The sequence below is a fragment of the Phyllopteryx taeniolatus genome, chromosome 2 (assembly GCF_024500385.1).
Source record: "Phyllopteryx taeniolatus isolate TA_2022b chromosome 2, UOR_Ptae_1.2, whole genome shotgun sequence".
In the NCBI taxonomy this organism is placed as follows: domain Eukaryota; kingdom Metazoa; phylum Chordata; class Actinopteri; order Syngnathiformes; family Syngnathidae; genus Phyllopteryx; species Phyllopteryx taeniolatus.
This window is the reverse complement of record NC_084503.1, coordinates 29,453,973-29,481,941: the sequence shown is the minus strand read 5'-3', so window position 1 is coordinate 29,481,941 and position 27,969 is coordinate 29,453,973. Positions and strand designations below refer to the sequence as shown.

The window sequence follows — 27,969 nt, the reverse complement described above, 5'->3', positions numbered from 1 at the left end:
AAATGTAGGGGAATGACATTCTTTTATTTAATTTCTACAGTACATTGTTTTCCACTTTTAAAAATATACAGTTTATTTGTCGACAAGATACAGGTTACAAAGTGTCATCAAATCTGGACGTTAGCCGCCGATGTCTCCCCTCCTTGTCATCTAGCCTTCAGAGGGTAGCGCCAATATGTTTGGGGACAATAATGCTGGCCCATTTGTAGATGACTGGGATGAAGAGGAGAGCTGAGCCCAGGACGGACACCAGCAGGAACGCCCAGAGAAACATTCGATCAAGAACCTGGGCAACAAACTTCCAGTCCTGTACCACCTAGTGGCCCAAAAAAAAAAAGAGAGAAAGATGAAAAGACAATTAACAGTTTTGTTGTGCCGTTTGCGTGGGTTTTCCCCAGGTACTCCGACTTCTTCCTACATTCTAAAAACATGCATGAAGATACTAAATTGTCTATTGACGTGAATGTGAGCTTGAATGGTTGTTTATCTACTGAATATATGCTCTGTGGTTGAGTGGCGGCCAGTGCATGGTGTAGTCTGACTCTCGCCCAGCTCACCCCAATGAGAAGCGCTTTAGAAAGTGGATGGGTGCTGCTCTAGTAATTGTGCATATCCACGTTATCATAGAAACCACCGCATTTATCCATCTTTTATCCTGGTTATCCTCACTAAGTGTTGCAGGTGTACTGGAGCCTATCCAAGCTGACTTTGGGTGAGAGGCGCGGTACACCTTGGCCTTCCAAACATGAGTTCACTCCTAAGCACAGTATTCTGATTAAAATACATTTATTGTATGGTATTTATTTAATAGAGAATCAAATCATTGTATTGTCTTTTCATTTACATTTTATGCATCATCTCAACTTAACTGGAATTGGGGTTTGTATGAATCTATCTATCTATCTATCTATCTATCTATCTGTCTGTCTGTCTGTCTGTCTGTCTGTCTGTCCGTCCGTCTGTCCGTCTATCTGAGGATAAAATCGAGACACTGCATGCTGGGGCACGTTCAGTTTAGGTTGCACAATTGCACAATCCTGGTTATGCAATCATGTTTTCCTTTTCCTAGGGCCCATGAAACAGGCACCACAGATTCTTCTTGTCTTCGCTACTCCTCCTCTCATTCATTTGGTTAGTTTCTTGCAGGACTCCTTTAGTGCATGCTGGTCGAACAGCCATAACTCTGGAGACAGATTGTGTGTAGTGGCAGGCAACCAGTTCAGGGAGAGAAAACTTTAAGAAAAAATCCTGTGCCTTCTGCAGATAAAACAAGAATGTCAAATCTGAAATGACTGACAACAACAAAGTCTCTCGGTGTCCATGCCACAAAATCACAGTATTTGGAGTCTGGCAGAAATATCTGTGCCTGGACCTGTTTGGAGTAGAGACAGAAGTCTCCATCACAAACCTCCTTGATTCTTTGATTTTGTGCTTTGGGGTACACTTTATGTGCAAGCTGCCTTTGCCACAGCAGGTGCATTGGAGTAGTCCATCAGTTGAAGCTCTAACTTGTGGAAAGTTGGGGTCGATAATCACGCCACACAGCTCATTTTTAAAGTCATTGTGTTGTGGTGCTTATTTGGCTTGTTGAAGCACTCCTTGCTGCCTCCTTATGCTCTCAATCCCCAGTCCCATGTCTGGTGTTGTCAACAGAGCTGCTGGGTACCACACCTTCCTCACTGTGGTCAAAGCTGACCTCCCAATGCTGGTAGCAAAACCAGCATGCATACAGTATTTGATGAGGTTTGTTGGAAAGTGTCTGAATACAAATGACAGTAGGCATCCACTGTTCACATACAAACTTATACACTTATGCCAGACATGTGGCTCTGACCACTAATGACTGTAGGGTGCAGCAGAAGAAAAGTCCATTTTGTATCTGACATTTTTACGTGGATCTTATTAATGGCAGATGGCGTTTGGCATTAAGATAGCAAATCTGTCACTGTCTTTGTTCTACATATTCGGACTGTTGCCTCAACATTAAACAGCGGAGCGCTGACCTGTGCACATGACTCTGCTATGCCAGCTATGCACAATGTGTGCATTGCACATGGCCATCATGGCAATGATTAACCATGGTTTCAGAATGATGCACTGAGAGTGCAAGACCTTAGATTCCTGGACAATCCATAAATTAAAATACCGTATATTACACATTGCATTTCTAGCTTACACACAAAATAAAACCAAATAATCAGAGAAGGATCATGACATGCATAGCATTATCATCAATCAAGGAAATGATGCATATTTTAAAATCCCATTTATGTATTTATATCATCACAACTTTCAAATGGAGTATTAGTTACTCAAATGGAGTATTAATTACATGCAACAGGCATGAGATGCCTCATGATCTTACGTGGGAGCTGCCTTTATGTAAATGTTTAGATCTGAATCATATTATTTTTTTCTGAATTATATGAATATCTGTGAATGTTAGTTTGATATATGTGAATGTTAGTTTAACAAAAAAAAAAAGACAGTTAAATTGCAAAGAAATATGCTACTAGGTTTAGCTCCAAGTACCCTAATTTAATGACACTGTTGGCAGTGTTTGCCAGCTTCATCTTCTGAAGGTCTAGCACACACACTTTGGTAAACTGTGCATGAGGCTAATGATTTTAAAATGTGTAAATTAAATTTGTAATTGTTTTTTAAAAATGTTTTGCTTCGAAGTATAGCCACTCACAACACAGATAAGATTAATGAAAATATCTACCGTACACAATGGAGTCAGTAGGTCCGGATCACTGCTCTGTATTTGTATTTTTTTACGGACCCAAACCATTTATACGGTACTAATGATTAATGATTTTTCTCAGCTGTCGGTCTCCGGCTTAATGGTCTTCCTGAACGTAAAGTCCCTTCTCTGTCTTGCATTTGAATGTCTTTCACTTCAGGACTAGACTGTTGCTGCAAAGCCTTTGTTACGTTCTCAAACGCTCACTTCAAAGATGGGTGCCACATCCCACAACGCAACGCTGTCCACAAACCCTATTCACCCCCCCCCCCCCCCCCCCCGTGTAACCTATGCTCAGTTATTGGCTTTAAAAAGTCACCTATTCACGTTTTTGTGCTTTCTGTAACACCCACAAAATGACACCAAATCCCAGGCTAATAGGAAAGTACAATTTGGTGTCAATGAAGTATGTTGATACATGTTGACTCGGAGACTAAAGTCTTTGAATTTAAAGGAGGAGTTAAATTTAGCCTGGGTTGTTAACAGAGGTTATGGGGAGTCTTCATCGCATGTGTATGTTTTTGCTCTACTACACCCGCACTTCCAGACTTTTTTTTTTTTTTTTTTTTTTAAATCATCTGTAAAAGTTTTAGTGGGGGCGTCAATTACTTTCCTTTTTTACGCTATTACGCAATAGGGCTCATGCAACACCTATCCCCTGTGACTAGTGGGGATCTACTGTGCACCGCACAAAACAAGAGTAGTAAGAACACCGTGATTTTTTTTCGTCGACGTGTAGGATCTCTCCCATTTTAAAAATCTGTATGTGCATACCGTGCTTTAGCGAGATATAAAATGGAAGTAAATCAATTGAAAGACTCACCTCTCTGACCTCATTTTCTTTCACCACATGCATGGTTATGTAGCGGATAGAATCCAGCGCAGCTTGGATGTTATGTCTGGTGTGTGAGAGGCCGAGCTCAACCGTAGAGTCCTTTAACATTCCCAATCCCAGCACCCGTCCTGAGTGCACCGCTCCCGCTGTGCCGTAGCGGTCCACGTGGCTACGCATGCACAGTAGTTTGGGCAGCCGATACAGGAAGATCCTGCGCACCCACGGTGCCATGCCGTGATGCATCGAGGACGAGCGGTGGTGGACGTTGATGGCGAAGACGGTGATGACGATGGAGAGTGTGACGAAGATCATGGTGAAGACCAGGTACTCGCCGATGAGCGGGATGGCCTTAGACGAGGATGGGATGATCTCCTCGATGACCAGCAGGAAGACAGTTAGCGACACCAGCACTGAGGTGCAGAGGGAGATCTTCTCGCCGCAATTAGAGGGTAGGTAGAAGACGAGGATGGTGAGGAAGGACAGGCCAATACAGGGGATGATAAGGAAGAGGGTGTAGAAGAGAGGCATCCGGCGGATGATGAAGAAGTAGGTGATGGTGGGATATGAAGCGCCGCCATCCAATCTCAGACCACGACTGCCTGTGGCCTTCACAATTTCCCACTCGCCGTTGTCGAAATAGTCCTTCCTGTCCACATGGAATTCCTCCAGAATGACATCAACCTGCCGAAGAAAGACCACTTGGCTGTCATGCAACTGGCACCTTCGTTTTTAAGAAAGAGTGAACCGCGGTTCACCATTCACAAATTCATCTATTTGTATTTTTTGCTGTGGAACCTATCCTCAACTTTTTGCTGAAAACTCAGCTAAAGTGGGAGGAAAAAGTATGTGAACCATTTGGAATTTCTCATACTTCTGCATAAATTGGTCGTAACATTAGTTTGATTTTCATCAAAAGCATAAGAAAAAACTGAGTCTGCTTAAACTAATACCACACAAGTATATGTTTTAAAAAAAAAAATTAAAAGCAAGTGAATCTTGAGGTTAAGGATTTTCCAAGAACAAATCAGGGTCAGATTTTGAGCCAACCTGGAGTCCAATCAATGAGACAAGCTTGGACTCAGAATCAGAAACAGATTAATCTTTATTTGCCAGCTATGTCGAAACCACACAAGGAATTTGTCTTTGGTAGTTGGAGCCGCTCTAGCACATGCAGCCATTTCGACAAAATATACTTTTGAGACGTAAAAACACACTACAGAGAGTCACTGAGCAATGAAAGGTTACCGGTAATGTGGTAATGCTGATATGATATTAATTGTGCAAATGATGCAGAGCCCTTTAGCAATTTAGAGCAGTTTGAAATTACTAATAGAGCAATAATGTGGTACAGTGACAATTGTGCAAATGGTGCACATCTGATCTGCAACTACAGGAAACGTTTGGTTTAGGTCATTGCTGACAAAGGAGGTTCAAGCAGTTATTGAATCCAGGGGTTCACTTAGTTTTTCATCCCTGTCCTGTGAATGTTTATGTCATGCTCTATAAACATATGAAAACACACTGTATATTTATTCGTGTGGTATTAGTTTAAGCAAGGAAGTCTGTTAGTATCTCAACTGAGAGACTAAGATCTTTGTATGTTGGCAAGGAGCTAAATTTAGTTTGGGTTGTTAGCATAAATTACAGAGAGTCTTCGCCGCAAGTGTACTGTATGTTATTGCTCTGCAGAGTGGCGATTAAAAGCTTAAGCTAACAAACGACGAAGGTCTTGTTATTGATTGACAGTTGCTATTTTTACAGGCTATAAAATGGTGACGTACACGCCAGCCTCCATGCACTTGCGATGGATTTTTTTTTTTTCAAAATCAAATAATCTGTATGATATTTATTTTTTAAAGGGTAATGCTGTAAGATTAGTTTGAAATGATATTCATGTCTTTTGGGATGGAATATTTCAGGATTGAAGTATTAATATTGGCAATTACAAATTTTTTTTGGAGGGGTGTCAATTGTGTTTTTTACTATTCAAAAGCAGAGCTAAGTCAACTTTAACCACCTGGGAGCCATCGTAAGTCCACGAGCCAAATTTCATGGAGCAGTTCTGCAGGTCAAACGGGAAGAAGGTGACGTCGATGGCGCAGGCGGACTTGTAGTTGGCAGGTGGTGTCCAAGATATGGTTCCGTCGTATTTGACCACCGCCTTGGTGACAGTGCCCTCGAAACGACCATCCGAACTGTTGAAGAAAATGCAAAGTGATAATTTGCAAAACATTTGCATTCATTGTTTTTTCCTGATGTGCACATTAGCATATCATTCATGAGGATCAGAAGACTGGAAGGTGTTAGAACTATAACCATCTTCTTTTCTTCCATTCCACCGTGTAGGACATGGACCATAGAACCTATCCTTGTACTTTTAGTCCACACACGGTGCATCCTGAAAGTGTTCACAGCGCTTCACTTTTGCCACATTTTACAGTATGTTACACCCTTATTCCAAAATGGATTCCATTTTTTTTTCTCCTCAAAATTCGACACACAACGCTCTGTAATAACAATGTGAGTCTCCAATTAAGAGGCAGACAGATCTCAATGATGGGCAGTTAAAACAGGACGCACCTGAGTTCAATTTTGAGCTTGATGGCAAAGGTTGTGAATTCTTATGCAAGTGATTTCTTTCGGGGTTTTTTATGGTGTGATTTTGGGTGTAGAGTTTTGAATGAAATCATTTTTCTATTCAATAAGCTTGTAACCTAACAAAACATCAAAAAAAGTACTGCGCTGTGAGAACTTTCCAGGCGCACTGTATCACGACTGGACTGGGACAAAAAAAATCAGCCCTGGAATTTTTGGCTTAAACCTGCCCATTCTAATTAGTGGAGTACGAGTGCCTAGTAATTTATTTACGTGTTCAGTCGAAGCCCCTCTCAATTGTGAGTCGGTCTCTTTCAATAATAAGGTGTGAAAAACAACCAAAAAAAAGCAGCATCACAAAATTAGCCCCAAAGGACTGCCGGCCCACTGGGCCAAGTATGCTTGATTGCCAGTCCACCCTTGCACTGTTTCATTGATCATGTTGCATACTTATCATACAGCACTACATCTGGGAGCCACAGCCTGTCGGATGGCACTCGTACAGTCGTGATGCCCAAGTAGTCATCAGGGTCCCATCTTAGCTTCATGTCAGTCCACTCCTGCATGACAGACATTAGTTCAGCTGAATTTGGAAGGTTAAAAAAAACAAAGCATCAGTCCTTGGCTGATACTATTTCAGATTATTTGACTATGGCTTGACTAGTAAAGGGGACATTATATGGTAAATTAACTTTTTAAATGTTTGTGTACATATAGTTGGGTCTCTGGAGTGCCTAAACGCCCATCAAGTGTGAAATTAAACGGCCAAGTTAGCCAAGGGATGTTAGCTGGCTCATTTGAATGAGATAGGGCCGGCCCCTTTAGAAAGACTAGAAATCGGGTGTAAAGTATCCCCTGTAATTCTTTATCCCTTGGGTATTTGAGGAAAGCATGTCACAGACATGTTAGTAAAAACAACTTGGAACGGTTTGAAATTGCGATAAAATTGAACAAATGATGGGACAATGCTATGTTAGATAAATCGTCATCATACATAAACACGCTGCTGAACATTTGCCAAAGGCAGGCAATTGATGTTAGGCCAATAACCCAGCACAACACAAATATGGGAAAAACAGCTTGTAAAACAGATATGATTATCCATCTCCCCTGGAGGACGAGACAATTCATCACATTGGAGGGGGCATCTGTTCACGTCTGTGGCGATTGTTTATATGATGCGTGACACAGAAGACCATGAATGAATCCAATAGGAGCAGAGTAGGAACGAGGACGAGGCTTGCGGGGGCAGAAGCTGGCAAAGTGCCAAGAGGACTCATACTGATCGAAACCATCAGAACGATGCCACCAGTCATGATGAGGGATGCATGGTTGGCGACAGATGTACAGTATGTCATGGGAGGTTCAACAAGAGGCGGGGGGGAGAGCTCACTTACAAAAGATGGGTAATGTAATGATTGACAGTGCACTAACCAATGTCTGCTTAAAGTGGGAGTGGCATGGTGACCAATCACTGGCATCCGTCCATTTTCTGTACCGGTTATTCTCACTAGGGTTGCGGGCGTGCTGGAGCCTATCGCAGCTGACTCTGGGCGAGAGGCGGGGTAAAACCTAAACTGGTCGCCAGCCAATTGCAGGGCATACAAAGACAAACAACCATTCGCACTCACATTAACACCTGCGGGTAATTTAAAGTCTTCAATTCACCTAACATGGATGTTTTTGGGGATGTGGGAGGAAACCCAGAGAAAAACTAAGCAGGCACAGGGAGAACATGCACACGGAAGGCGGATTTGAATCCAGGTCCTCAGAACTGCGAGGCAGATGTGCTAACCAGGCGTCCACTCTGCAGCCCCAATCAGTGGCATCATGTGCAAAATGAAGACTGAGGTAATAAAATTCTGGAAGAATTTGAAAATTGCCAACAGACATTTTTTTGTTAAAGAATGCCAGGGGGAAAAGAGGACATCAGGTCACCCGTCATGTTGTTTCACTTGCCTGTTTCATCCACACATTGGTGGTCATCAGCTGGTTCTTCTCATCCTGGGTAGTGAAAACACAGCAGACGCTTCATTCTTAATACCATCGATACTGAATTTTAAGACATGAAGATTAAAAACAAATGCATGTTGAACCGCACCACGTCAACTAGCTGGGAGATGGCCAGTCCAAACTTGACGCATATGGTCTGGTTCAGATATTCAACCGGGCGGACCCATTTCTGGTAGTTCCCAAAGAGGTATTTGAACAGCTTGTCTTCAGCTTTTGCATAGGAGGAAAGTTTAGGAACACCTGAGAATGACGAGAGCAATAAACAGCATTGAATTTGTCAGTAATTATCTGTCCATCCATTTTCAATAGCGCTTGTCCTCATTAGGGTCATGGGTGGGCTGGAGCTTATCCCCGCTGACTTTGGTCAAGAGGTGAGTTCACACTGGACTGGTTGCCGGCCAATCACAGGGCACATATAGAAAATCACGCATTCACAGTCACAAAATCTAGGTTCTTCAATTGAAGGTAGCGTATGCAGTTTTCAAAATGCTAGCGATATTTGAATGTAGACTCACTTCAATCCCTGCCCCCGCCTCCTCGCTTGTCCGCCCAAAGAAACGCCCCGAGATCATTAATGTGCGTGCACGGCAGCTACAGGTACATGGCTTATTCAGGATGGCGTATTGTCAAACAAAATGTTACCGGTTTCAAGTTATATTTTTGGGAATGTACAATCAATTAAATATATGTATAAGAAAGGTGATCAACTTTCCTGATGACCCAGTAAGAACAGTGACATGACGTATGCGGTGGTTTAACAAGACCACTCATATACATCCATCTGGGTATAGGACACCACCGTTATATACTGTAGGTTTACCCTTAACTCGTCTTCAGGGCTGTCCAGTTCCTTCTATTTAACTTTTGTTGTTAACTGGAGTTCAATAATCCGGCAGAGAAAACTATCAGCACAAGACTGCTGTTTGGCAGTCTGCGGCAGACTTAGTACGCGTGTACATAGCATGCACGAAAAAATGAATGACTATTCGGTCATGCCTCCTGTCTCTATATTGTCTGATTGGCTATTCTTGTCATGCCGTGGTCAGTTGTAAATTAATAATTAAAACTAAATTAGAGGCATAAAATGGGGCCAGAGAGGGCTGATTTTTCAAAAGATCATTTTAATAATATTCGACTGTGGACCCCCACTATTTGCGGGGGATAGTACGGTGGCAAACAATATAACAAATTGTGAAACAATTTAACATTTCAGAAAACACAAAAACAAAACACAAAACACTTTAACATTTCAGGAAACACAAAAACAAAACCAGAAACACTTTTGGGATGGACATCACGTTCCATCTGTGTAGCCTACCCTTGCCGCGATGCAGGAGCCAATCATGTTGAAGCAGGGAGGGTCTTGCCAAGAAAAGCTGTGGGATTTCCAAGAATGTCTGTGAAATGGGCCCCTCCCTTTCCGGGTGTCAGTAATTGTAATTTGGTTGTTTCTGCTTTTGTTTTAGTGTTTCCTGAAATGTTAAAGTGTTTTGCGTTTTGTTTTTGTGTTTTCTGAAATGTTAAATTGTTTTGTGTTTTGTTTTTGTGGTTGCTGAAATGTTAGTGTTTCGTGTTTTTGTTTTTTCTGAAATGTAAAAGTGTTTTTGCTTTTGTTTTCGTGGTTCCTGAAATGTTAGTGTTTCGTGTTTTGTTTTTGTGTTTTCTGAAATGTAAACTTGTTTCTGCTTTTGTTTTAGTATTTTATGAAATGTTAAAGTGTTTTGTGTTTTGTTTTTGTTGTTTGTTTCTGCTTTTGTTTTTGTGGTTCCTGAAATGTTAAATTGTTTTGTGTTTTGTTTTTGTGTTTCCTGAAATGTTAGTGTTTCGTGTTTTGATTTTGTTAAATCTGAAATGTAAAAGTGTTTCTGCTTTTGTTTTTGTGGTTCCTGAAATGTTAAAGTGTTTTGTGTTTTGTTTTTGTGTTTTAGGAAATGTAAGTGTTTCTGCTTTTGTTTTTGTGGTTCCTGAAATGTTCAAGTGTTTCGTGTTTTGTTTTTGTGTTTTCTGAAATGTAAAAGTGTTTCTGCTTTTGTTTTTGTGGTTCCTGAAGTGTTAAAGTCTTTCGTGTTTTGTTTTTGTGTTTTCTGAAATGTTAAATTGTTTTGTGTTTTGTTTTTGTGTTTCCTGAAATGTTAGTGTTTTGTTTTTGTGTTTTCTAAAATGTAAAAGTGTTTCTGCTTTTGTTTTTGAAGTTCCTGAAATGTTAAAGTCTTTCGTGTTTTGTTTTTGTGTTTTCTGAAATGTTAAATTGTTTTGTGTTTTGTTTTTGTGTTTCCTGAAATGTTAGTGTTTTGTTTTTGTGTTTTCTAAAATGTAAAAGTGTTTCTGCTTTTGTTTTTGAAGTTCCTGAAATGTTAAAGTCTTTCGTGTTTTGTTTTTGTGTTTTCTGAAATGTTAAATTGTTTTGTGTTTTGTTTTTGTGGTTCCTGAAATGTTAGTGTTTTGTGTTTTGTTTTCTGAAATGTAAAAGTGTTTTTGCTTTTGTTTTAGTGTTTCCTGAAATGTAAGTGTTTCTGCTTTTGTTTTTGTGTTTTCTGAAACGTTAAAGTGCTTTGTGTTTTGTTTTTGTGTTTTCTGAAATGTTGAAGTGTTTCTGCTTTTGTTTTTGTGGTTCCTGAAATGTTAGTGTTTCGTGTTTTGTTAAATCTGAAATATAAAAGTGTTTCTGATTTTGTTTTTGTGGTTCCTGAAATGTTAGTGTTTCGTGTTTTGTTTTTGTGTTTTCTGAAATGTTAAAGTGTTTTGTGTTTTGTTTTTGTGGTTCTTGAAATGTAAAATTGTTTCGTGTTTTGTTTTTGTGTTTTCTGAAATGTTAAAGTGTTTTGTGTTTTGTTTTTGTGGTTCTTGAAATGTTAATGTGTTTTGTTTTTGTGGTTCCTGAAATGTTAGTGTTTCGTGTTTTGTTTTTGTGTTTTAAGAAATGTAAAAGTGTTTCTGCTTTTGTTTTTGTGGTTCCTGAAATGTTAAAGTCTTTCGTGTTTTGTTTTTGTGTTTTCTGAAATGCTGAAGTGTTTTGTGTTTTGTTTTTGTGGTTGTGTGTTAAAGTGTTTTTTTTTTGTGGTTCCTGAAATGTTAAAGTGTTTCGTGTTTTGTTAATTTGTTTTCTGAAATGTTAATGTGTTTCGTGGTTTGTTTTTGTTTTGTGAAATGCCAAAGTGTTTCACAATTTGTTATATTGTTTTGCACTTCCAGGCGACTTAGGATAGGGACTGGGCCGGACCGCCAAAAGTGAATAATTGATGCCCATTATAATTTCCCTGGAGGGGGGGGGGGGCGGATCTTGATAAGCAGAGATAAACCACCAACAAGCATTTTTGGGGATGCCCCCCCACACACACACACACAAAAAGAAAGTAAAGAAAAAGGGGCAAAAAATAGGGGCCCGCTTGATGCACAGTGGTGCGAAGATAATTGGCTGGTATGCACGTGTCATGAATCTGACAGTGACTTAGAGTACACGTGCACAGAGTGAGAACATTTCCATGCATCCATCCATCCATCCATTTTCTGAGCCGCTTCTCCTCACTCGGGTCGCGGGCGTGCTGGAGCCTATCCCAGCTGTCATCGGGCAGGAGGCGGGGTACACCCTGAACTGGTTGCCAGCCAATCGCAGGGCACATAGAAACAAACAACCATCCGCACTCACATTCACACCTACGGGCAATTTAGAGTCTCCAATTAATGCATGTTTTTGGGATGTGGGAGGAAACCGGAGTGCCTGGAGAAAACCCACGCAGGCACGGGGAGAACATGCAAACTCCACACAGGCGGGGCCGGGGATTGAACCCGGGTCCTCAGAACTGTGAGGCTGACGCTCTAACCAGTCGGCCACCGTGCCGCCCATTTCCATGCATTTATTAGTAAAATCCCATGCATTGTAACTCCTCCCCAGCACTAAGTTTATTTGCAAGCGGAGCAAGCGGTTATAGTGTTTGTGAGGCAGGCAAACTGCAGAGAGAGAAGTGCAAAATAATACAACAGTAATAGTAGCCTTCGCTCTCATAGATGCCGCGCCCCTATTTATCGCCAGCTGCTTCATCCACTTGAATAAATAAACAACACACCACAAACAGACATCTCCTTTTCTCTGCTCTGGAAAACGGTCCCACTACTAATAGAGAGCTGCCAACCTATAAAAATTAACTTCCAGAACAATTTATCCAAATTTGTCTGAATTTCCATATTTTCAAAATGTTGTCAAGAACATTTTTATGCGACAGTCATAATCATAATCGTTAATATATTATGGCTTCAATATTTGTTATTTTAATGTTTTTATTACATCAACCTTGTAATGGTGGACGCAGTTGCAGCCTGAATAAAAATACCAGTATATGAGATTTTGATGTTCCATCATCAAAAATATCTATCTATGGATTTATTCACCTTTGCCAATTCTGTTTCCAACCCTGGCAAGAACAATAAACGCAAGTCTATTAAAGCAGATTAATCAGATCTCAAACATCAAAATTAAAACTCAGCACTCTATTATGCAAACAAACAAATATGATAGACTGAATTGGATAGTTTATATATGGACAATAGTTTTTGTTTCTATTTTGTGAAATGTACTTCTAAGTACATGTAAGAAGTCTTAGTCTTCTCTTGCATGCTATTTATATTACATATTTATATTTCGGCGGCACGGTGGCCGACTGGTTAGAGCGTCAGCCTCACAGTTCTGAGGTGCGGGGTTCAATCCCCGTCCCCGCCTGTGTGGAGTTTGCATGTTCTCCCCGTGCCTGCGTGGGTTTTCTCCGGGCACTCCGGTTTCCTCCCACATCCCAAAAACATGCATTAATTGGAGACTCTAAATTGCCCGTAGGCATGACTGTGAGTGCGAATGGTTGTTTGTTTCAATGTTCCCTGTGATTGGCTGGCAACCAGTTCAGGGTGTACCCCGCCTCCTGCCCGATGACAGCTGGGATAGGCTCCAGCACGCCCGCGACCCTAGTGAGGAGAAGCGGCTCAGATAATGGATGGATGGATATTTATATTTCCTATATCCACAATTACTGCTGAAATGATGCAAATTTCCCCATTGTGGGACTAATAAAGGTTATCTTATGTTACAAATATTTATTAATAATAATAATACACTGCCCACCTTCTGAAGTGACGTGTGCAATGACGTACAAATTCCTTTCTGGTTCAGACGCGGCATACTGTGTGGATGTGTATAATTTTATATTCATATCTCTAAACATGTATTAATGGGCCTGTTATTTTGTTGTTCAAAGTTGGTTACTCTCTGGTAAAACGCGGTTTCAGCCAGACCTATGTGAAAAGTGGATTATTTCACCAAAACACTTATTTCGATGTTTTGCGATGACTTGTATCTATAGCTTAGCAAGTAGCATGGCTTTGACATCATCGTCACCTATCCAGTCCTCGTCCTCCCTTTGTGACACTTTTGTAAGATGCATGGTAAGAAGTGTAGCTTATTAGCTACTAGACTTTACACCCATCTGATCAGCTTGATCGGTATCGGCCAATAATTAGCATTTTATGCTGATCGGCTTTAATGTCATAATTCGCCGATGATTGGCTCCGCAAAAGACATTTACTCCTCGCCGCCATCGTGTAAAGTATATTTGAATCCAAAAGCTAGTTTATTTTTAGCCTTGTCACGTGACTACAAGACAAATTTGGTCTTACACGATTGCACTGCAGACCCTTTCCAAAAAATTTGAATATCATCAGTTTATTTATTTCCATAATTCCATTTAAAAAGTTGAACTTTCATAGATTATAGATTCAGGCAGGGCCCACAATTTAAACAATTTCAAGTTTATATTTGTTTATTTATACATAATTTGGGCTTCTAGCTCATAAAACCCAGAAAATGAGGAATTCAAAAAATCTGCATACTGCATGCGCATGTACACATGCTTCAGGTGCATTATTTTTCAAAATCCAATCATCTGAAAGACATTTATTTCTAAGTGTAACGTAAGCTGTTGAAAATTATATTAAAGTGTTTCGGGATCATAGTTTGTGGTATATTTATGATCATTATAGGCAATTACATACATTTTAAGGGGTGTGGGCGTCAATTACTCGCCATTTTTAGCATATTCATGGCAGGGCGCTGTCATTGTCACCCGCGAATAGCGTGGAGTTACTGTCGCATTGCTTCGTTGTTGCTCTCTGTGCCCTGATACTGTTCAGCCCTGGAATTGAAGAGTATTTATGAGAGCTGCAGCGTCGGCGGGCAACTTACGCAGTGAGTGGCACAGGTGGCAACAGCGCAGCAGCAGCAACAACAGCACCAGTGTGAGAGAGGAGGCGGTCGCCTCCCCTGCTCTCGGCATTGTCTCAGAGGCTGCGCTCGGGCATCTTTGTCGTGGATGACGCAAGCTGCATTAAAGGGCAAGATGAGCGTAAATTAAAAAAATAAATAAACAACAACATAAAAAACAGCTGCATGGCACAATGAAAGCAGCGTGGATGCATACCTGTCTCCGAGTGGCGTCAGGGAACAGAGAAGCAAGCAATGTTCACTGCCTCGCTCTTCTTCCTCCCTCCTCTCCTTGCCTGTAGGAAGCACCACCCCTATAATCCCCCCCACACCCATCCCCCTTATATTCAGCTCCTTGCAGTTCTTAAGGTCACTTCATCTCTTGTCGCAACCCAATCGGACTCCTCCCAGCAGCGTCACAAGAGAACAAGGGCAATAACAAGTTGACCCCCATTTATAAAGCACCCTGACTGTGGCCATATTTCCACAAATAAATCAATAATTGTGTAAATGCTAAAGAGCATTCACACATACGTATACATTATTCTGTACCAAGTGCTTTATTTGTATTATTATGCCTACTTTTTTTTTTTTTTTTTTTACATAGCAAACATGCTTTGTGGTGAATTAGAGATATACCAAAGAGGCCCAAAAATTGTCACACCACAGAGAAGAGTGTTTTTCAAAATCCTGCCAAGTTTGAAATTTAAAAAAATATATAATAATAATAATATTTTTTAAAAAAAAATCCGCATGTGTGGAAAGGCTCGGAAATCATCAAAAATGAGGCTCTCCCTCGAGCTACACAACAGTGTGGGTGTGTCTGCTGAAGGCACTGGAGACATCCCTTCACCTGCCCATCAAGTATGTTCGCTCGTACGCTATGTGTTGAAGCTACTGGCTGAATAATGTGTGCCGCTGTGGTTATGGTTAATAAACGGTTAACTTTCCTATGTCTCTGTTATGCGGGGAAACCCACACAAAACAACTCCGAGCGAACACTGACATTTTGGACGACCCAGCCTCGATCAAGCAAGCTCCTTAGCTCCTTAGTTAGCAGGCTAGCGAACATAATAAACAGTTAACTTTCCCTTAAGTGTCTCTGTTGTGTGGATCTATGTACAGAGCATGGAGCAAGTCTATGGAGCATTGGACGGGGCCAACGCTGGTCCGCCGCCGGTCCGCGAGATCACTAGCGGCTAATAAGCACTAGCCTAGCCGCTAGTAGGAAGCCACTTAGCAGTGGAGTCGTTCAACTCGCCGTTGGCTCGTTGCCTGAGCTGCGAGCGGGTCACCACAACAGAGACAACACAACACAAAACACTTTAGGGAAGATGCATTTTTTGGGTTGTAGGCACAACCTAATGGCTAACTGATGATCGAGTGGTGGTAGAAATAGGCCAAGCGATTATTACTAACTCGCAATTCTGGCAAATAGCCATTCATGATGCTCGTTACGTACAGCATATAGTTGGGGGGAGGGCCAACTCATGCTGTTCCCTTATAACGTCAGCGCATCTACATTTTAGCCCCACCCCCAAAAAATCCATAAAATGAAAAAGAGTTTTATGCTATATCGCAGCATGTTTTAAGTCTTTGCACACGTTTTCATTTCACTTTCACTTACCCTCAAACATCCACCCATCCATTTTCTGTAGCGTTTTATGCTGACAAGGGTCGCGGGCGTGCTGGAGCCTGTCCCAGCTATCATCGGGCAGGAGGCGGGGTACACCCTGAACTGTTCGCCAGCCAATCGCAGGGCACTTATAAACAAACAACCATTCGCGCACACATTCACACCAAAGGGCAATTTAGAGTCTTCAATCAACCTACCATGCATGTTTGTGGGAGGAAACCGGAGTGCCCGGAGAAAACCCACAAACTCCACACAGGCGGCGCCGCGATTTGAACCCCGGTCCTCAGAACTGTGAGGCAGACGCTCTAACCAGTCGACTACCGTGCCTCCACTTACGTAATGTGTACAATACATTTTGAGTGGTGCGTGTGCAAACATGCAAAGACGGAAAAGAGCCAAAGTTCAACATTATTAAAAATATATAGGAAGAAGGGAGGGTTAGACGTCTTTCTCCATAATTGAGTTTGAAGACAGTCGGAAAATGAAAGGCAAAGAAAGGCAAATGGATGGGAAAAAAGAAGAATTGGCCACTTAGTGGAAGTAATCGCAAAGAACTGGACGTGTAAATGATTACTACGTAGACACGCACGCGCTTCACTGACCTCTCCTCTCCTCCGATGTTCGCTCACGCAGATTAGTGAATTGCGTCCTCTCCCACCCTTCTGCATCGCCAATGAACGCCACACTCGATGGGATCGAAGGCAATCGAAAGCAACAACTCGACGTTGTCCGCGCTAGCTGAAGGATAAATACGACTGGATTTCACCGTAAGTATGCAACACACATGTACGCTTTGCAATGTGTTAATGTGGTGCATGTCCACACGGGTTAGTTTTAGTGTGCAGTGGTCGCGGAAAGTTTCAAATGAGCAGTCATATCACGTCCGCTTCCTTCACAAGCGCCTCAGACGTTTTGTTAGAAGGCGTTGTTAAATCTGCAAGAAACAGAAATCAACTGCTGGTCAGGACAAATAGCCTCAGTAAAGTTATTATGATATCACGAAACATTCATTTCTTGACAATCTGCGACCCAATAAAAACATGTCACGACCCGCAATCTGTAAAGTTTATCATTGTATACTTTGGATTCATATCGAAAATCAGATTTGTTTATGGCGCTGGTACTCTGTGTAATTACTGACATAGAGCATATATGGGTGTTTATTTGATTTCGGGCACTTTTGATTTTCGTTTTTCTCAAAAATAAAATGTCACAAAAACTATATCTACCTACCTTACCTTAATTGTCCTCTTTCTGTGACTCAGAATCTGTTAATGTCCATATATATTGATTTAAGATTTAAAAAAAAAAATGTATTTGGTCTTTTTGACAGATACCCTCTAGAAAAGTCATTACCGCCACAATGGCATACTGATAAAATATTGATGAATCTTGTGATGGTAATGGCATGTGATAGTAATGACTTTTCAAAGTTTTTAGCTAACTGTGCTATGCTGGTAGAGTTATCTTCAATTGTTCTTTTAGCTAGCTCGTCCTGCACAATATTTTATATGATAATCAAGTTTTTACATGAACATCTTTCAACATATTAACACTACAAGTCGTTTGGTAATGACATGCAATAAAAATATTATGTGATTTAAGGGTACAAATGAGGGAAAAAAACTTACTCTTCTAGTTATAAAAATTTCTGACTTCTCTCTGCCCTAACATGTACTTGAGTGACAAAATGACACAGGGAATTAAAGAATCAGATTTTCAATAAATCTTTTCTTTAAATTTTACATCAAGGTCACAAAAAGGCCCATAATCAAATAAACACCCATATGCGCTATATATAGACCTATGACCAATTTTTTAATGGAGCAGTCAGGAGTTAAAAGCGAAAAGGTCAGAAGTATATTAACATCCATCCATCCATTCTCTGAGCTGCTTCTCCTCACTCGGGTCGCGGGCGTGCTGGAGCCTTTCCCAGCTGTCATCGGGCAGGAGGCGGGGTACACCCTGAACTGGTTGCCAGCCAATCGCAGGGCACATACAGACAAAAAACCATTCGCACTCAGATTCACACCTACGGGCAATTTAGAGTTTTCAATTAACCTACCTTGCATGTTTCTGGGATGTGGGAGGAAAACGGAGTGCCCGGAGAAAACCCACGCAGGCACGGGGAGAACATGCAAAATCCACACAGGCGGGGCCGGGATTTGAACCCCGGTCACCAGAACTGTGAAGCAGACGCTCTAACCAGTCCCCACCGTGCTGTATATTAACATGAAATGTATAAAATATTTTTAATATCAGCAATTTTTTTGTTTGCGCCAGAGTGCAAAATTTTTATTTTGAGATCTGCAAAAGAAATGTTCTTAAAATTACACACGATCTTTGCTTTTTTTTAGTTCATTTTAATTTTTTTGTTTAGCATTTTGGCAAAGCCAAGGGACTATATAACGGTTAGATTATAACCCATTCAGAAATACTTGCATTAAAAAAATGTCTAAACTTATGTTTGTATCACGATATAAACCGTTACAAGCCATTCAGTTTTTGCCATCGTATGAATTTTTGGCCATATCGCCTAACCCTAGGCACGACTCTCTCATACTGTAAAACAAATGGAAATATCAGACAAAGATAACCAAGTAAACAAAATCATTTTTTAAAATTATGATTTTATTTGTTATGGAAAACAACTATTCATAGCTACCTGTGTGAAAATGTAATTGCCTCCTAAACCTAATAACTGGTTGGGCCACCCTCAGCAGAAACAACAGAAATCAAGCGTTTTCTAAAACACATCTCTGTGAAGATATTTTGGCCCACTCTTTATTGCAGAATTGTTTGAATTCAGCAACACTGCAGGGTTTTCGAACAGGAACACCCTTTTTCAGGTCATGCCACAGCATTGCAATTGGATTCAAGACCAAACTTTGACTAGGCCACTCCAAAACCTTCATTTTGTTTTTTAAGCCATTCAGAAGATGAGTTGCTGGTGTGTTTTTGGATCATTGTCCTGCTCCAAAACACAAGTGTGCTTCAGCTTGAGGTCACAAACTGATGGCCGAACATTCTCCTTAAAGAGATGCTGTGTTGCATAAATGCCAGATGTAACAAAACACACACGTTCCAAAAAGTTAAACTTTCATCTCATCAGTCCATGAAATATTCTTCCAAAGGTCTTAGGAATCATACAGATTTTTATTTTTATTTCTTTTTTTTTCGTCATGAAGACAAACCTTTGTTCTTTTTGGTCAGCATTGGTTTTTGCCTTGGAAATCTGCCAATAATACCATTTTTGCCAGATCACTGCCTTATTTTTGAGTTATCAACAACGACCTTAACTGAAACAAGGGAGACCTGCAGTTCTTTAGATGTTGCCCTGAGTTCCTTTGAAACCTCTTAGATGAGTTGTCGCTGTGCTCTTGTGATAATCTTTGTAGGCCAGCCACTCCTGGGAATATTCACCACTCTTCCATGTTTTCTCCATTTGTGGATAATGGCTCTCATTGTGCTTTGCTGGAGTTCTGAAGCTTTATAAATTGATTTGTAACCCTTTCCAGACAGATATATGCCAATTACTTTATTTCTCACCTTTTCTTGAATTTATTTCGATCGTGGCATTTTGTTGCAGCTTTTTGAAACCTTTTGGCCAACTTCATTTTGTCAAACAGGTTCTATTTAAGTGATTAATTGATTGAAGAGCTCTGGAGGGAATCAGGCTTTGGCGTCATCAGTGAAAATGAACTCAGCTTTTCCAAAGAATGTGATAAACCACAGTTAATTATGAATAATGATTTTAGAATTACTTTTTCAAACGTTGTCAGGTAGCTTTGGATATTTTTTTTGCTTACTAAATAAAATCACTATTTAAAAACTGCATTTCATGTTCACTTGGGTTATCTTTTATATCTACATTTGTTTGATCTTACAAATTAAAGCAGGGAAACTGCAAAAAAATCTGAATTTTGGAAGAGGGCAAATACCTTTTCACAACATTGTAGATTGGCCAATGTCAGTTTGAAGTGGGAGTTGCATGATGACCAGTACCTGGCAAAACGCAAATTGACTCACGATTGATTGTCTGATTGATTGATTGATTGACACGTAAGTATGCCCAGAACGTAATGATCTGGGATTCACTCTTGGGTTGTTTCACTGTTTGATTTCAGATGAGGCTGTCATGTTGCTCCATTGCCTTGCTGCTCTTCATCTTCCTTCCCCGAGCCTGTCAGGGAGGGAACATCCTGGTTTTTCCAGCCGAGGGCAGCCACTGGGTGAACATGGAGATCCTCATGCGAGGGTTGCACTCGCAGGGGCACAACCTGACGATCGTACGCCCCAGCAAGACGTGGTACGTTAAGGACGATGCCACCTACTACAACACCATCAGCGTGCCTGTGGAAAGGAGCTTGGACAAAGACTTTATCAGCGGCCTGATTAATGAGGTCATGGAGTATGAAAGGGGCTCACTGCCCCTGGTGTCGTTTCTCTACATGAGTGTGGGAATGATCGGGACATTCTTGGAAGCTCACAAGACTGTGGGTGAATTCACCACGGCGATTCTCGACAACCAAGACTTAATGAGGAGACTGAACGACAGCAAGTTCGACCTGATGCTCACTGACCCCTGCTGGGGTAGTGGCATCATTGTGGCCAAATATTTGAACCTCCCTGTAGTGTACAACGTCCGCTGGATCATCGCCACTGAGGGCCACATGGCCATCGCGCCAACGCCGCTTTCTTACATTCCCATCACAGGAACTGGTAATAGCAACAAAATGACATTTTTTCAAAGAGTCAAAAACATGATTGTGTTTCTAATCGGCTATGTGCAACATAACCTGGTCGTCAAGAAGACATACCAGAAAATATGCGACAAATATCTCGGTCCTGATAGCGACATGCATCATCTACTTCTTTCCGCTGACCTTTGGCTCATGAGGGTGGACTTTGTCTTTGAGTTTCCTCGCCCCACCATGCCCAACATCATCTACATAGGAGGCTTCCAATGTAAACCTGCCAAGCCTCTACCCAGCCACCTGCAGGATTTTGTCCAGAGTTCTGGAGAGTACGGAGTCATCCTCATGTCTCTAGGAACATTTGTGAGCGAACTCCCCACTGACTTGGCCGACATGATTGCGGCAGCTTTCGCTAAGCTCCCCCAGAAGGTCATTTGGAGGTATAACGGTGCTAAACCTTCCACACTGGGCAACAACACTCTCCTGCTGAACTGGGTGCCGCAGAACGACCTGCTCGGGCATCCCAAGATGAAACTCTTCGTGGCTCACGGTGGGACAAACGGCGTTCAGGAAGCTATTTACCACGGAGTTCCTGTGGTGGGAATACCCATGTTTTTCGATCAGCATGACAACCTGCTGCGTCTCACAGAGAGAGGAGCAGCTGTGGTAGTCACGTTAGCCGCAGTGGACAAAGACGACAACTTCCTGAAGGCCCTACAGGAAGTTCTTACCAATCCAACCTACCGGAACAACATGCAGAGGCTTTCCAGGCTGCACAAAGATCAGCCCATCCCGCCTCTTGACAACGCCCTCTTCTGGATTGAGTTTGTCATACGGCACAAAGGCGCGGCACACCTGAAGACTGAGTCCTACAAGATGCCCTGGTATGCCTACTACTCTGTGGACGTGTATCTGTTCCTGGCTGGAGCTTTGCTGGCTCTGATTTTAATAGTTTTTGTCATAATCAAATGCTTGTGCTCTGCTTTATGTCGGATTAAAGTCAAGCGTGAGTAGATAAATCACATTGTTTTAAACATGCATAGGGAACCGTTGCCTATTCGCAAGTCACTATTCACAAACTCACTCGTGATTTTTTTTCTTCTGATGAACCCAATGATCAACTTTTTGCTGAAAAACTCATCTACTCATCTATTTCTGTAACGTAACAAGATGCCACCCAAAATCGCCCCACTTCTTCTAAGGCACCAGGTTAGCTAGTGTTGGCCACCAGCTGATACTCGGCCAACTGGGAAGCGAAAAGCAGCGTGATGACAGATTAAATTAGACGTCTGAAAGGCAGGCTAGGCTCCATGTGGTTGTGGGGTGGTAAACTTCTCAAGATAATACAGAGAACGGTCCGGATTGCTATTGGCAGTAGGGGAAATTAACAGAAGATCAGCTGGTAACACCTAGCCACTCAACAGTACACTAAATATTGTACTGTAGGACCAAACTAAAGATATTTTGCGACATGTAATGATAATAATAATAATAGGGTGGATGACTGGTTAGCACGTCTGCCTCACAGTTCGAGGACCCGGGTTCAAATCTGTTCTCCCCTATGTGGAGTTTGCATGTTCTCCCCGTGCCTGTGGGTTTTCTCCGGGTACTCCAGTTCCCTCCCACATTCCCAAAACATGCATGGTAGGTTAATTGAAGACTCTAGATTGCCCGAAGGTGTTCATTTGAGTGCAAATGGTTGTTTGGCTATATGTGCCCTGCGACTGGGCGGCAACCAGTTCAGGGTGTATCCCGCCTCTAGCCCAGAGTCAACTGAGATAGGCGCCAGCACGCCCACGACCCTAGCATAAGCAGTACAGAAAACGGATGGATGGATAATATTAATCCATCGATCCATTTTCTTTAACCACTTCTCCACACTAGGGCGTGCTGGAGCCTATCCCAGTTTTCTTCGGGCGAGAGGTGGGGTACACCCTGAACTGGTCGCCAGCCAACTGCAGGGCACATATAAACAACCGTGCTGTTGATAATATTAATCCATCCATCCATTTTCTGAGCCGCTTCTCCTCACTAGGGTCGCGGGCGTGCTGGAGCCTATCCCAGCTGTCATCGGGCAGGAGGCAGGGTACACCCTGAACTGGTTGCCAGCCAATCGCAGGGCACATAGAAACCAACAACCAACATTCACACCTACGGGCAATTTAGAGGTGTCAATTAACCTACCATGTCATGCCTACGGGCAATTTAGAGTCTCCAATTAATGGATAATATTAATAATAATAATAATTAATGTCCTCTGTCATCTTGTTCTATTGGTTCGTTTTTGCATGTCCTCTTCGGGTGCACCCCCCATCCACAAATAAGAACATGATTTGACTGTTGTAACATTACTTCTGCTCAAATATCTTAGACTAACTATTGTTCTGCTGTGGTTCACACCCCTATTCCCCTTGTCCGTTCTGTCCCTCTGTCTGTCTCCTAAAATCCTTTTATGTTCAGCTGCATTTTTAAACATCGGCATAATTTAAACAAATTAAAAAGTAAGCAGAGGGAGTATTTCCAACTCCCCTGTTGCACTGCGAAACTGTTCCAGCACAAAAGACAGATCCAGCATTCTGCATGGCCATGCAGCAGAATAGGACAGGTTTTCATAATCCATCCATCCATTTTCTGAACCGCTTCTCCTCACTAGGGTCGCGGGCGTGCTGGAGCCTATGCCAGCTATCATCGGGCAGGAGGCGGGGTACACCCTGAACTGGTTGCCAGCCAATCGCAGGGCACATAGAAACAAACAACCATTCGCACTCACATTCACACCTACGGGCAATTTAGAGGTGTCAATTAACCTACCATGCATGTTTTGGGGATGTGGGAGGAAACTGGAGTGCGCGGAGAAAACCCACGCAGGCACGGGGAGAACATGCAAACTCCACACAGGCGGGGCCGGGGATTGAACCCCGGTCCTCAGAACTGTGAGGCAGACACTCTAACCAGTCTTCCACCGTGCCACGGTTTTCATAATAATAATAATAATAACAATAATAATAGTAATAATTAATTGCATTTATAGGACACTTTACATCAAACAAATGATCTCAAAGTGCAGTACATCTATGAGGAGGTAGGCAACATTTAAACTAGACTTTACACCGATCTGTTCGGCCTGATCGGTATCAGCCAAGACAAATTTGCTGTTTCACGATTGCAGACTACTGCAATAAAATCTTGTATTCCGATACCACCGCATCCCGTCTTTCACAATCACTGGGCTTTATCTTGTCAACTCAAACCCGACCGGATGAACTTGTTAACATGGCGACGACAACAATAATGGATCACATCGTGTGTATTATAAGAACAATATGGGGGAAAAGGTGTGGTGGTGGTCACCGGTGCTTGGGAGATTACGTTCATTTAATGCTTGCTTGAGGTATGTTCATGTACTTTTAATGTGATTTGGCTCGCAAGCAGACAACAAAACGTTATGTAGCCTAGCAAGCTAGTGCTAGCACTAACGGTTGTACCGGCGTTATGTCGAATCAGGCTCTGAAGTTTCAGTGTGTGTGAAGCTTTTTTCTTAGAATAAAGTAATTCAACTTCAGTATATCAGTTGTACTGTTGGTTTGACCTAACTGATTAGCATACATGACCTGACAAGAGCAGTGATTTCCAACCTTTATGGAGCGAAGGCAACCATTTCAGTGTGTACCCCGCCTCCTGCCCGATGATAGCTGGCATAGGCTCCAGTACTCCCGCGACCCTAGTGAGGATAAGCGGCTCAGAAAATGGATGGATGGATGGATGTTTTGTGGTAATAGCTTGTGGCTTATTTAGGGTTTAAACTATTATCATCAAAAATTGTGGGGGGGGGGGAGGGGTGCACATTTTTGCTAGTCATGTCGTGGCTTTGTTCCTAATACTCATGTATAGGATAAGTTAACTGTACTGTAAAAATACTGTTTCCTCAAATAGTGTCCGCCTCTCTAAAATTAGACGCATTGCCTGTACCCCAATTAGTCGCCAGGTGCTTAATTCGCTTAATGCACATAAATGCCTCCCTTAAATAGAGGCCTCCTTACTAAAACTGGAATTGCCTCTGTTCATAGGAGATATTGTTCACACATGGACATGAACAACTGAGCCCATTTGAACATCACTAAACAAAAGAGCAACACCTCCCGAGGCTCGTAAACAGTCTCTCAGATTAATTTGAGTGCGGACACTTACTGCATGTTGTAAACGGTTTTCCTGCACAGTATTAAAGATGATCTTACCTTATGTGGCGATGTTGTCAATTAACGTTTCCATAGATTGCGACGTGGTTGCTCCACATTGTTGCGCACATCCATGTTTGTCCACCCTGTCTGCCTTGGTTATTTCTGTATATCCTCCATATGAATAGTCCTTTGTCTCAAAGTACACTTTTGCTTGACATGAATTGTAACGTACCAGTAAAGTTGTTTACTATTGTTTTTGGGAACCTCATTTCGGAACCTCTTAAATGCCTCAGCCCACTCCTGCAGCTAAGGAAATAAATGCAATTAGCCACTATTTGCGGAATTAAGTATTTGATTTTGACTTTCTTGTTAGCATTCTGACCACTAATCTGCCTGCAGAGAACACTGTACAAATCAAACCACTAAATAGATGTGAGATGCAATTCATTGTATGTTTGTCTGGTTTGCACATTGTGGTTAAGAAAGTGGATAGTTAATTGATTAATTAAATACATAGCCTCTGAGTTATTCAAATTTAAAATCCCTTGGGAAATAATGTAAATGAAGTAATACGAGTCAAACTGTTGACATACTGATAAAATGTGGTTAATCACAATTGTAAGTATTAACTGTATAATGTTTTAAGTCAAATTTTAACATTTGCAACTGTCATACAAGTATAAAAAGTTAACTTTTAATAAAATAAAATGTACAAATAAATTGTGTGTTCACTTCACTTTGAGCGGCTCGGTCCAAACGCATCCGCCTCACAGTTCTGAAGGTGGGAGTTTGAATCCGGGCTCTGGCCCGTTTAGAGATTGCATGTTCTCCCTGTACTTGTGTGGGTTTTCTCTGGGTACGCCGGTTTCCTCTCACATTCCAAAAACATTCATGTCTTGGAATTGACTGGCTACCAGTCCAGGGTATACGCTGCCTTTCACTCAAAGTCAGCTGGGATACGCACACCTGCGACCCTAGTGAAGCGAAGTGGTCCGTCGATCATAAGGAACTTGCTTGGGAGGTGAGTCCCTCCCTGTGCACCTGTGGTTCTTTTATTATTTATGTCAACTAATTGTTGTGACGACAGAGAGTCCCCAGTGGGGGTTTTAAGTTTGGGACGGGTGGTGACTTCTTCCCGACTTGTCCTTGCGTGGTGGAGAGTAAGTGAAATGCTGTGATTATCTTTTTAGCCTCCTCCAATTGGCAGATTTATTGTGCATCCACATCAACGCTCACGCTCTTTGATTTAGCGAGGTGACATTGTCACATCACGAATGGCAACAGGACATCTTGTACCGTAATAGATGAAGTAAGGGTACACTCATATACTGTATTAGTACTTAACAGGGGGTAACCCGTCTCCTGCTCCGCAAAAAAATAAAAACATTAGAATTAAAACTATCTGTGTGGCCTGGTACCATGACTTTGAACTTTTACCCTGTATTGCATTGTTTTAAAATTTGTCGAAAAAAACATTGAAAAAAGCAATTTGTCTGTCTTTGTTAGCTGTTTGTGAAATGTTGTGCTTGCATGCTACATTCGATCAAATCCTGTGCATCTCCTAGGGGCTAAGCACCTTTTTTGGGAATGATGCAACAAGTTTTTCACACCTGGATTTGGGGATCATCTGCCATTCCTCCTTGCAGATTTACTAATATCCATCCATCCATTTTCTGAGTCGCTTCTCCTCACTAGGGTCGCGGGCGTGCTGGAGCCTATCCCAGCTGTCATCGGGCAGGAGGCGGGGTACACCCTGAACTGGTTGCCAGCCAATCGCAAGGCACATACAAACAAACAACCATTCGCACTCACAGTCACAGTCATGCCTACGGGCAATTTAGAGTCTCCAATTAATGCATGTTTTTGGGATGTGGGAGGAAACCGGAGTGCCCGGAGAAAACCCACGCAGGCACGGGGAGAACATGCAAACTCCACACAGGCGGGGCCGGGGATTGAACCCGGATCCTCAGAACTGTGAGGCTGACGCTCTAACCAGTCGGCCACCGTGCCGCCGATTTACTAATAAATCAGCAAAAATTTCAACAATTAAATTTTTTTTCTGTCAATATGGTTCAATTACAGCATGGTGGGCGACTGGTTAGCACCTCTGCCTCACAGTTCTGAGGACCGAGGTTCAAATCCCGGCCCCGCCTGTATGGAGTTTCCCATGTTCTCCCCATGCTTGCTTGGGGTTTCTACGGCCTCTCCGGTTTCCTCCCAAATCCCAAAAACATGCATTAATTGAGGACTCTAAATTGCCTCTAGGTGTGAATGTGAGTGAGAATGGTTGTTTGTTTCTATGTGCCCTCCAATTGGCAATTGTCGATGCTGTGGAGTCAGAACAGCGCACACACGCTGAACTAAAAAAGAAGATTAAGGTGGATGTGAAGCGGAGGATAGCTGCCCACCGCCAAAGGGTGGCTAAAACAGGCGGAAGAACCGGCGCAGAAGGCCTCACTCCGTTCGAGGAGAGAATCGCTGCAATCATGGGTGATGCTGCTCTCTCAGGGGTGGTGGGAGAACGTGTTTGACTGATCATGCCACAAGGTTAACACCATGTATTTTTATAACTCACAACAAATGTGTTCATACAGTAACCTACACTCAGCCCTGTGAGATAAAGGTCATGCGTAAATGTTGTATGTGTGGTATTTGTAATCAATCTTTTGAATTCAAATAGAAGCACATCAGCATATCAAAGAGGATATCACAAACTTTTAGTCCTTTTTGATGACTCAATTTATTATTTTAATACACAGTAGAGGACACGCACACTGAAAATAAAAATAAAAAAAATTTTTAGGAGAAGATTACCCCTCTTCTCATGTCATTTTCAACACATTTTAATCATGTGAAACCGATGTACATGTTCAAATTAAGTAAATTCAAAGGACTCTTTTTTTCAGTGCATGTGCTGGAGTCACAAGAAGCGATTGTGAGGGCAATATGCGGCATAAATGATCGCCTTGATCAATTAATAGGAGTCCTCACAAATATCAGTGATTTATTAAATACATTAACAAATGAA

General features: G+C 42.0%; 2 protein-coding genes across 6 annotated transcripts; one reads left to right on the top strand and one right to left on the bottom strand.

Moving 5' to 3' along the window:
* Positions 1–3: 3 nt before the first annotated feature.
* On the bottom strand, positions 4–16,832 carry chrna5 (cholinergic receptor, nicotinic, alpha 5). Of its 5 annotated transcripts, none has more exons than XM_061765652.1 (10): positions 16,669–16,832; positions 16,058–16,193; positions 14,648–14,744; positions 14,413–14,549; positions 8,278–8,429; positions 8,136–8,180; positions 6,627–6,736; positions 5,599–5,776; positions 3,570–4,262; positions 4–316 (listed from the first exon to the last, which is right to left on the bottom strand). In XM_061765652.1, exons 1-10 carry the CDS (start codon positions 16,732–16,734, stop codon positions 158–160), a joined length of 1,773 nt encoding a protein of 590 aa, XP_061621636.1. In that variant the 5' UTR covers positions 16,735–16,832; the 3' UTR covers positions 4–157. The 5 variants fall into 5 exon arrangements, with proteins under 5 accessions (XP_061621636.1, XP_061621634.1, XP_061621635.1 ...); XM_061765650.1 differs by lacking the exon at positions 16,669–16,832 and adding an exon at positions 16,264–16,444 and having other exon boundaries at positions 16,058–16,168; XM_061765651.1 differs by lacking the exon at positions 16,669–16,832 and adding an exon at positions 16,264–16,444 and having other exon boundaries at positions 6,636–6,736; positions 16,058–16,168.
* Positions 16,708–27,969, top strand: LOC133474199 (UDP-glucuronosyltransferase 2C1-like). Its single transcript, XM_061765655.1, has 2 exons — positions 16,708–16,833; positions 20,194–27,969. The coding sequence occupies exon 2, from the start codon at positions 20,194–20,196 to the stop codon at positions 21,775–21,777; it is 1,584 nt and encodes a 527-aa protein (XP_061621639.1). The 5' UTR covers positions 16,708–16,833; the 3' UTR covers positions 21,778–27,969.

What these genes read in the sequence shown, in the direction of transcription:
- chrna5 (XM_061765650.1), bottom strand. Translation starts at nt 16,444, where the DNA reads ATGTTTGCACACGCACCACTCAAAATGTATTGTACACATTACGTAAGT. An exon ending in GGATGGGTGGATGTTTGAGG is followed by an intron (nt 14,745 to 16,057) that starts GTAAGTGAAAGT and finishes GGGGGATTATAG; the next exon opens with GGGTGGTGCTTCCTACAGGC. An exon ending in CTGACGCCACTCGGAGACAG is followed by an intron (nt 14,550 to 14,647) that starts GTATGCATCCAC and finishes CCTTTAATGCAG; the next exon opens with CTTGCGTCATCCACGACAAA.
- LOC133474199 (XM_061765655.1), top strand. Translation starts at nt 20,194, where the DNA reads ATGAGGCTGTCATGTTGCTCCATTGCCTTGCTGCTCTTCATCTTCCTT.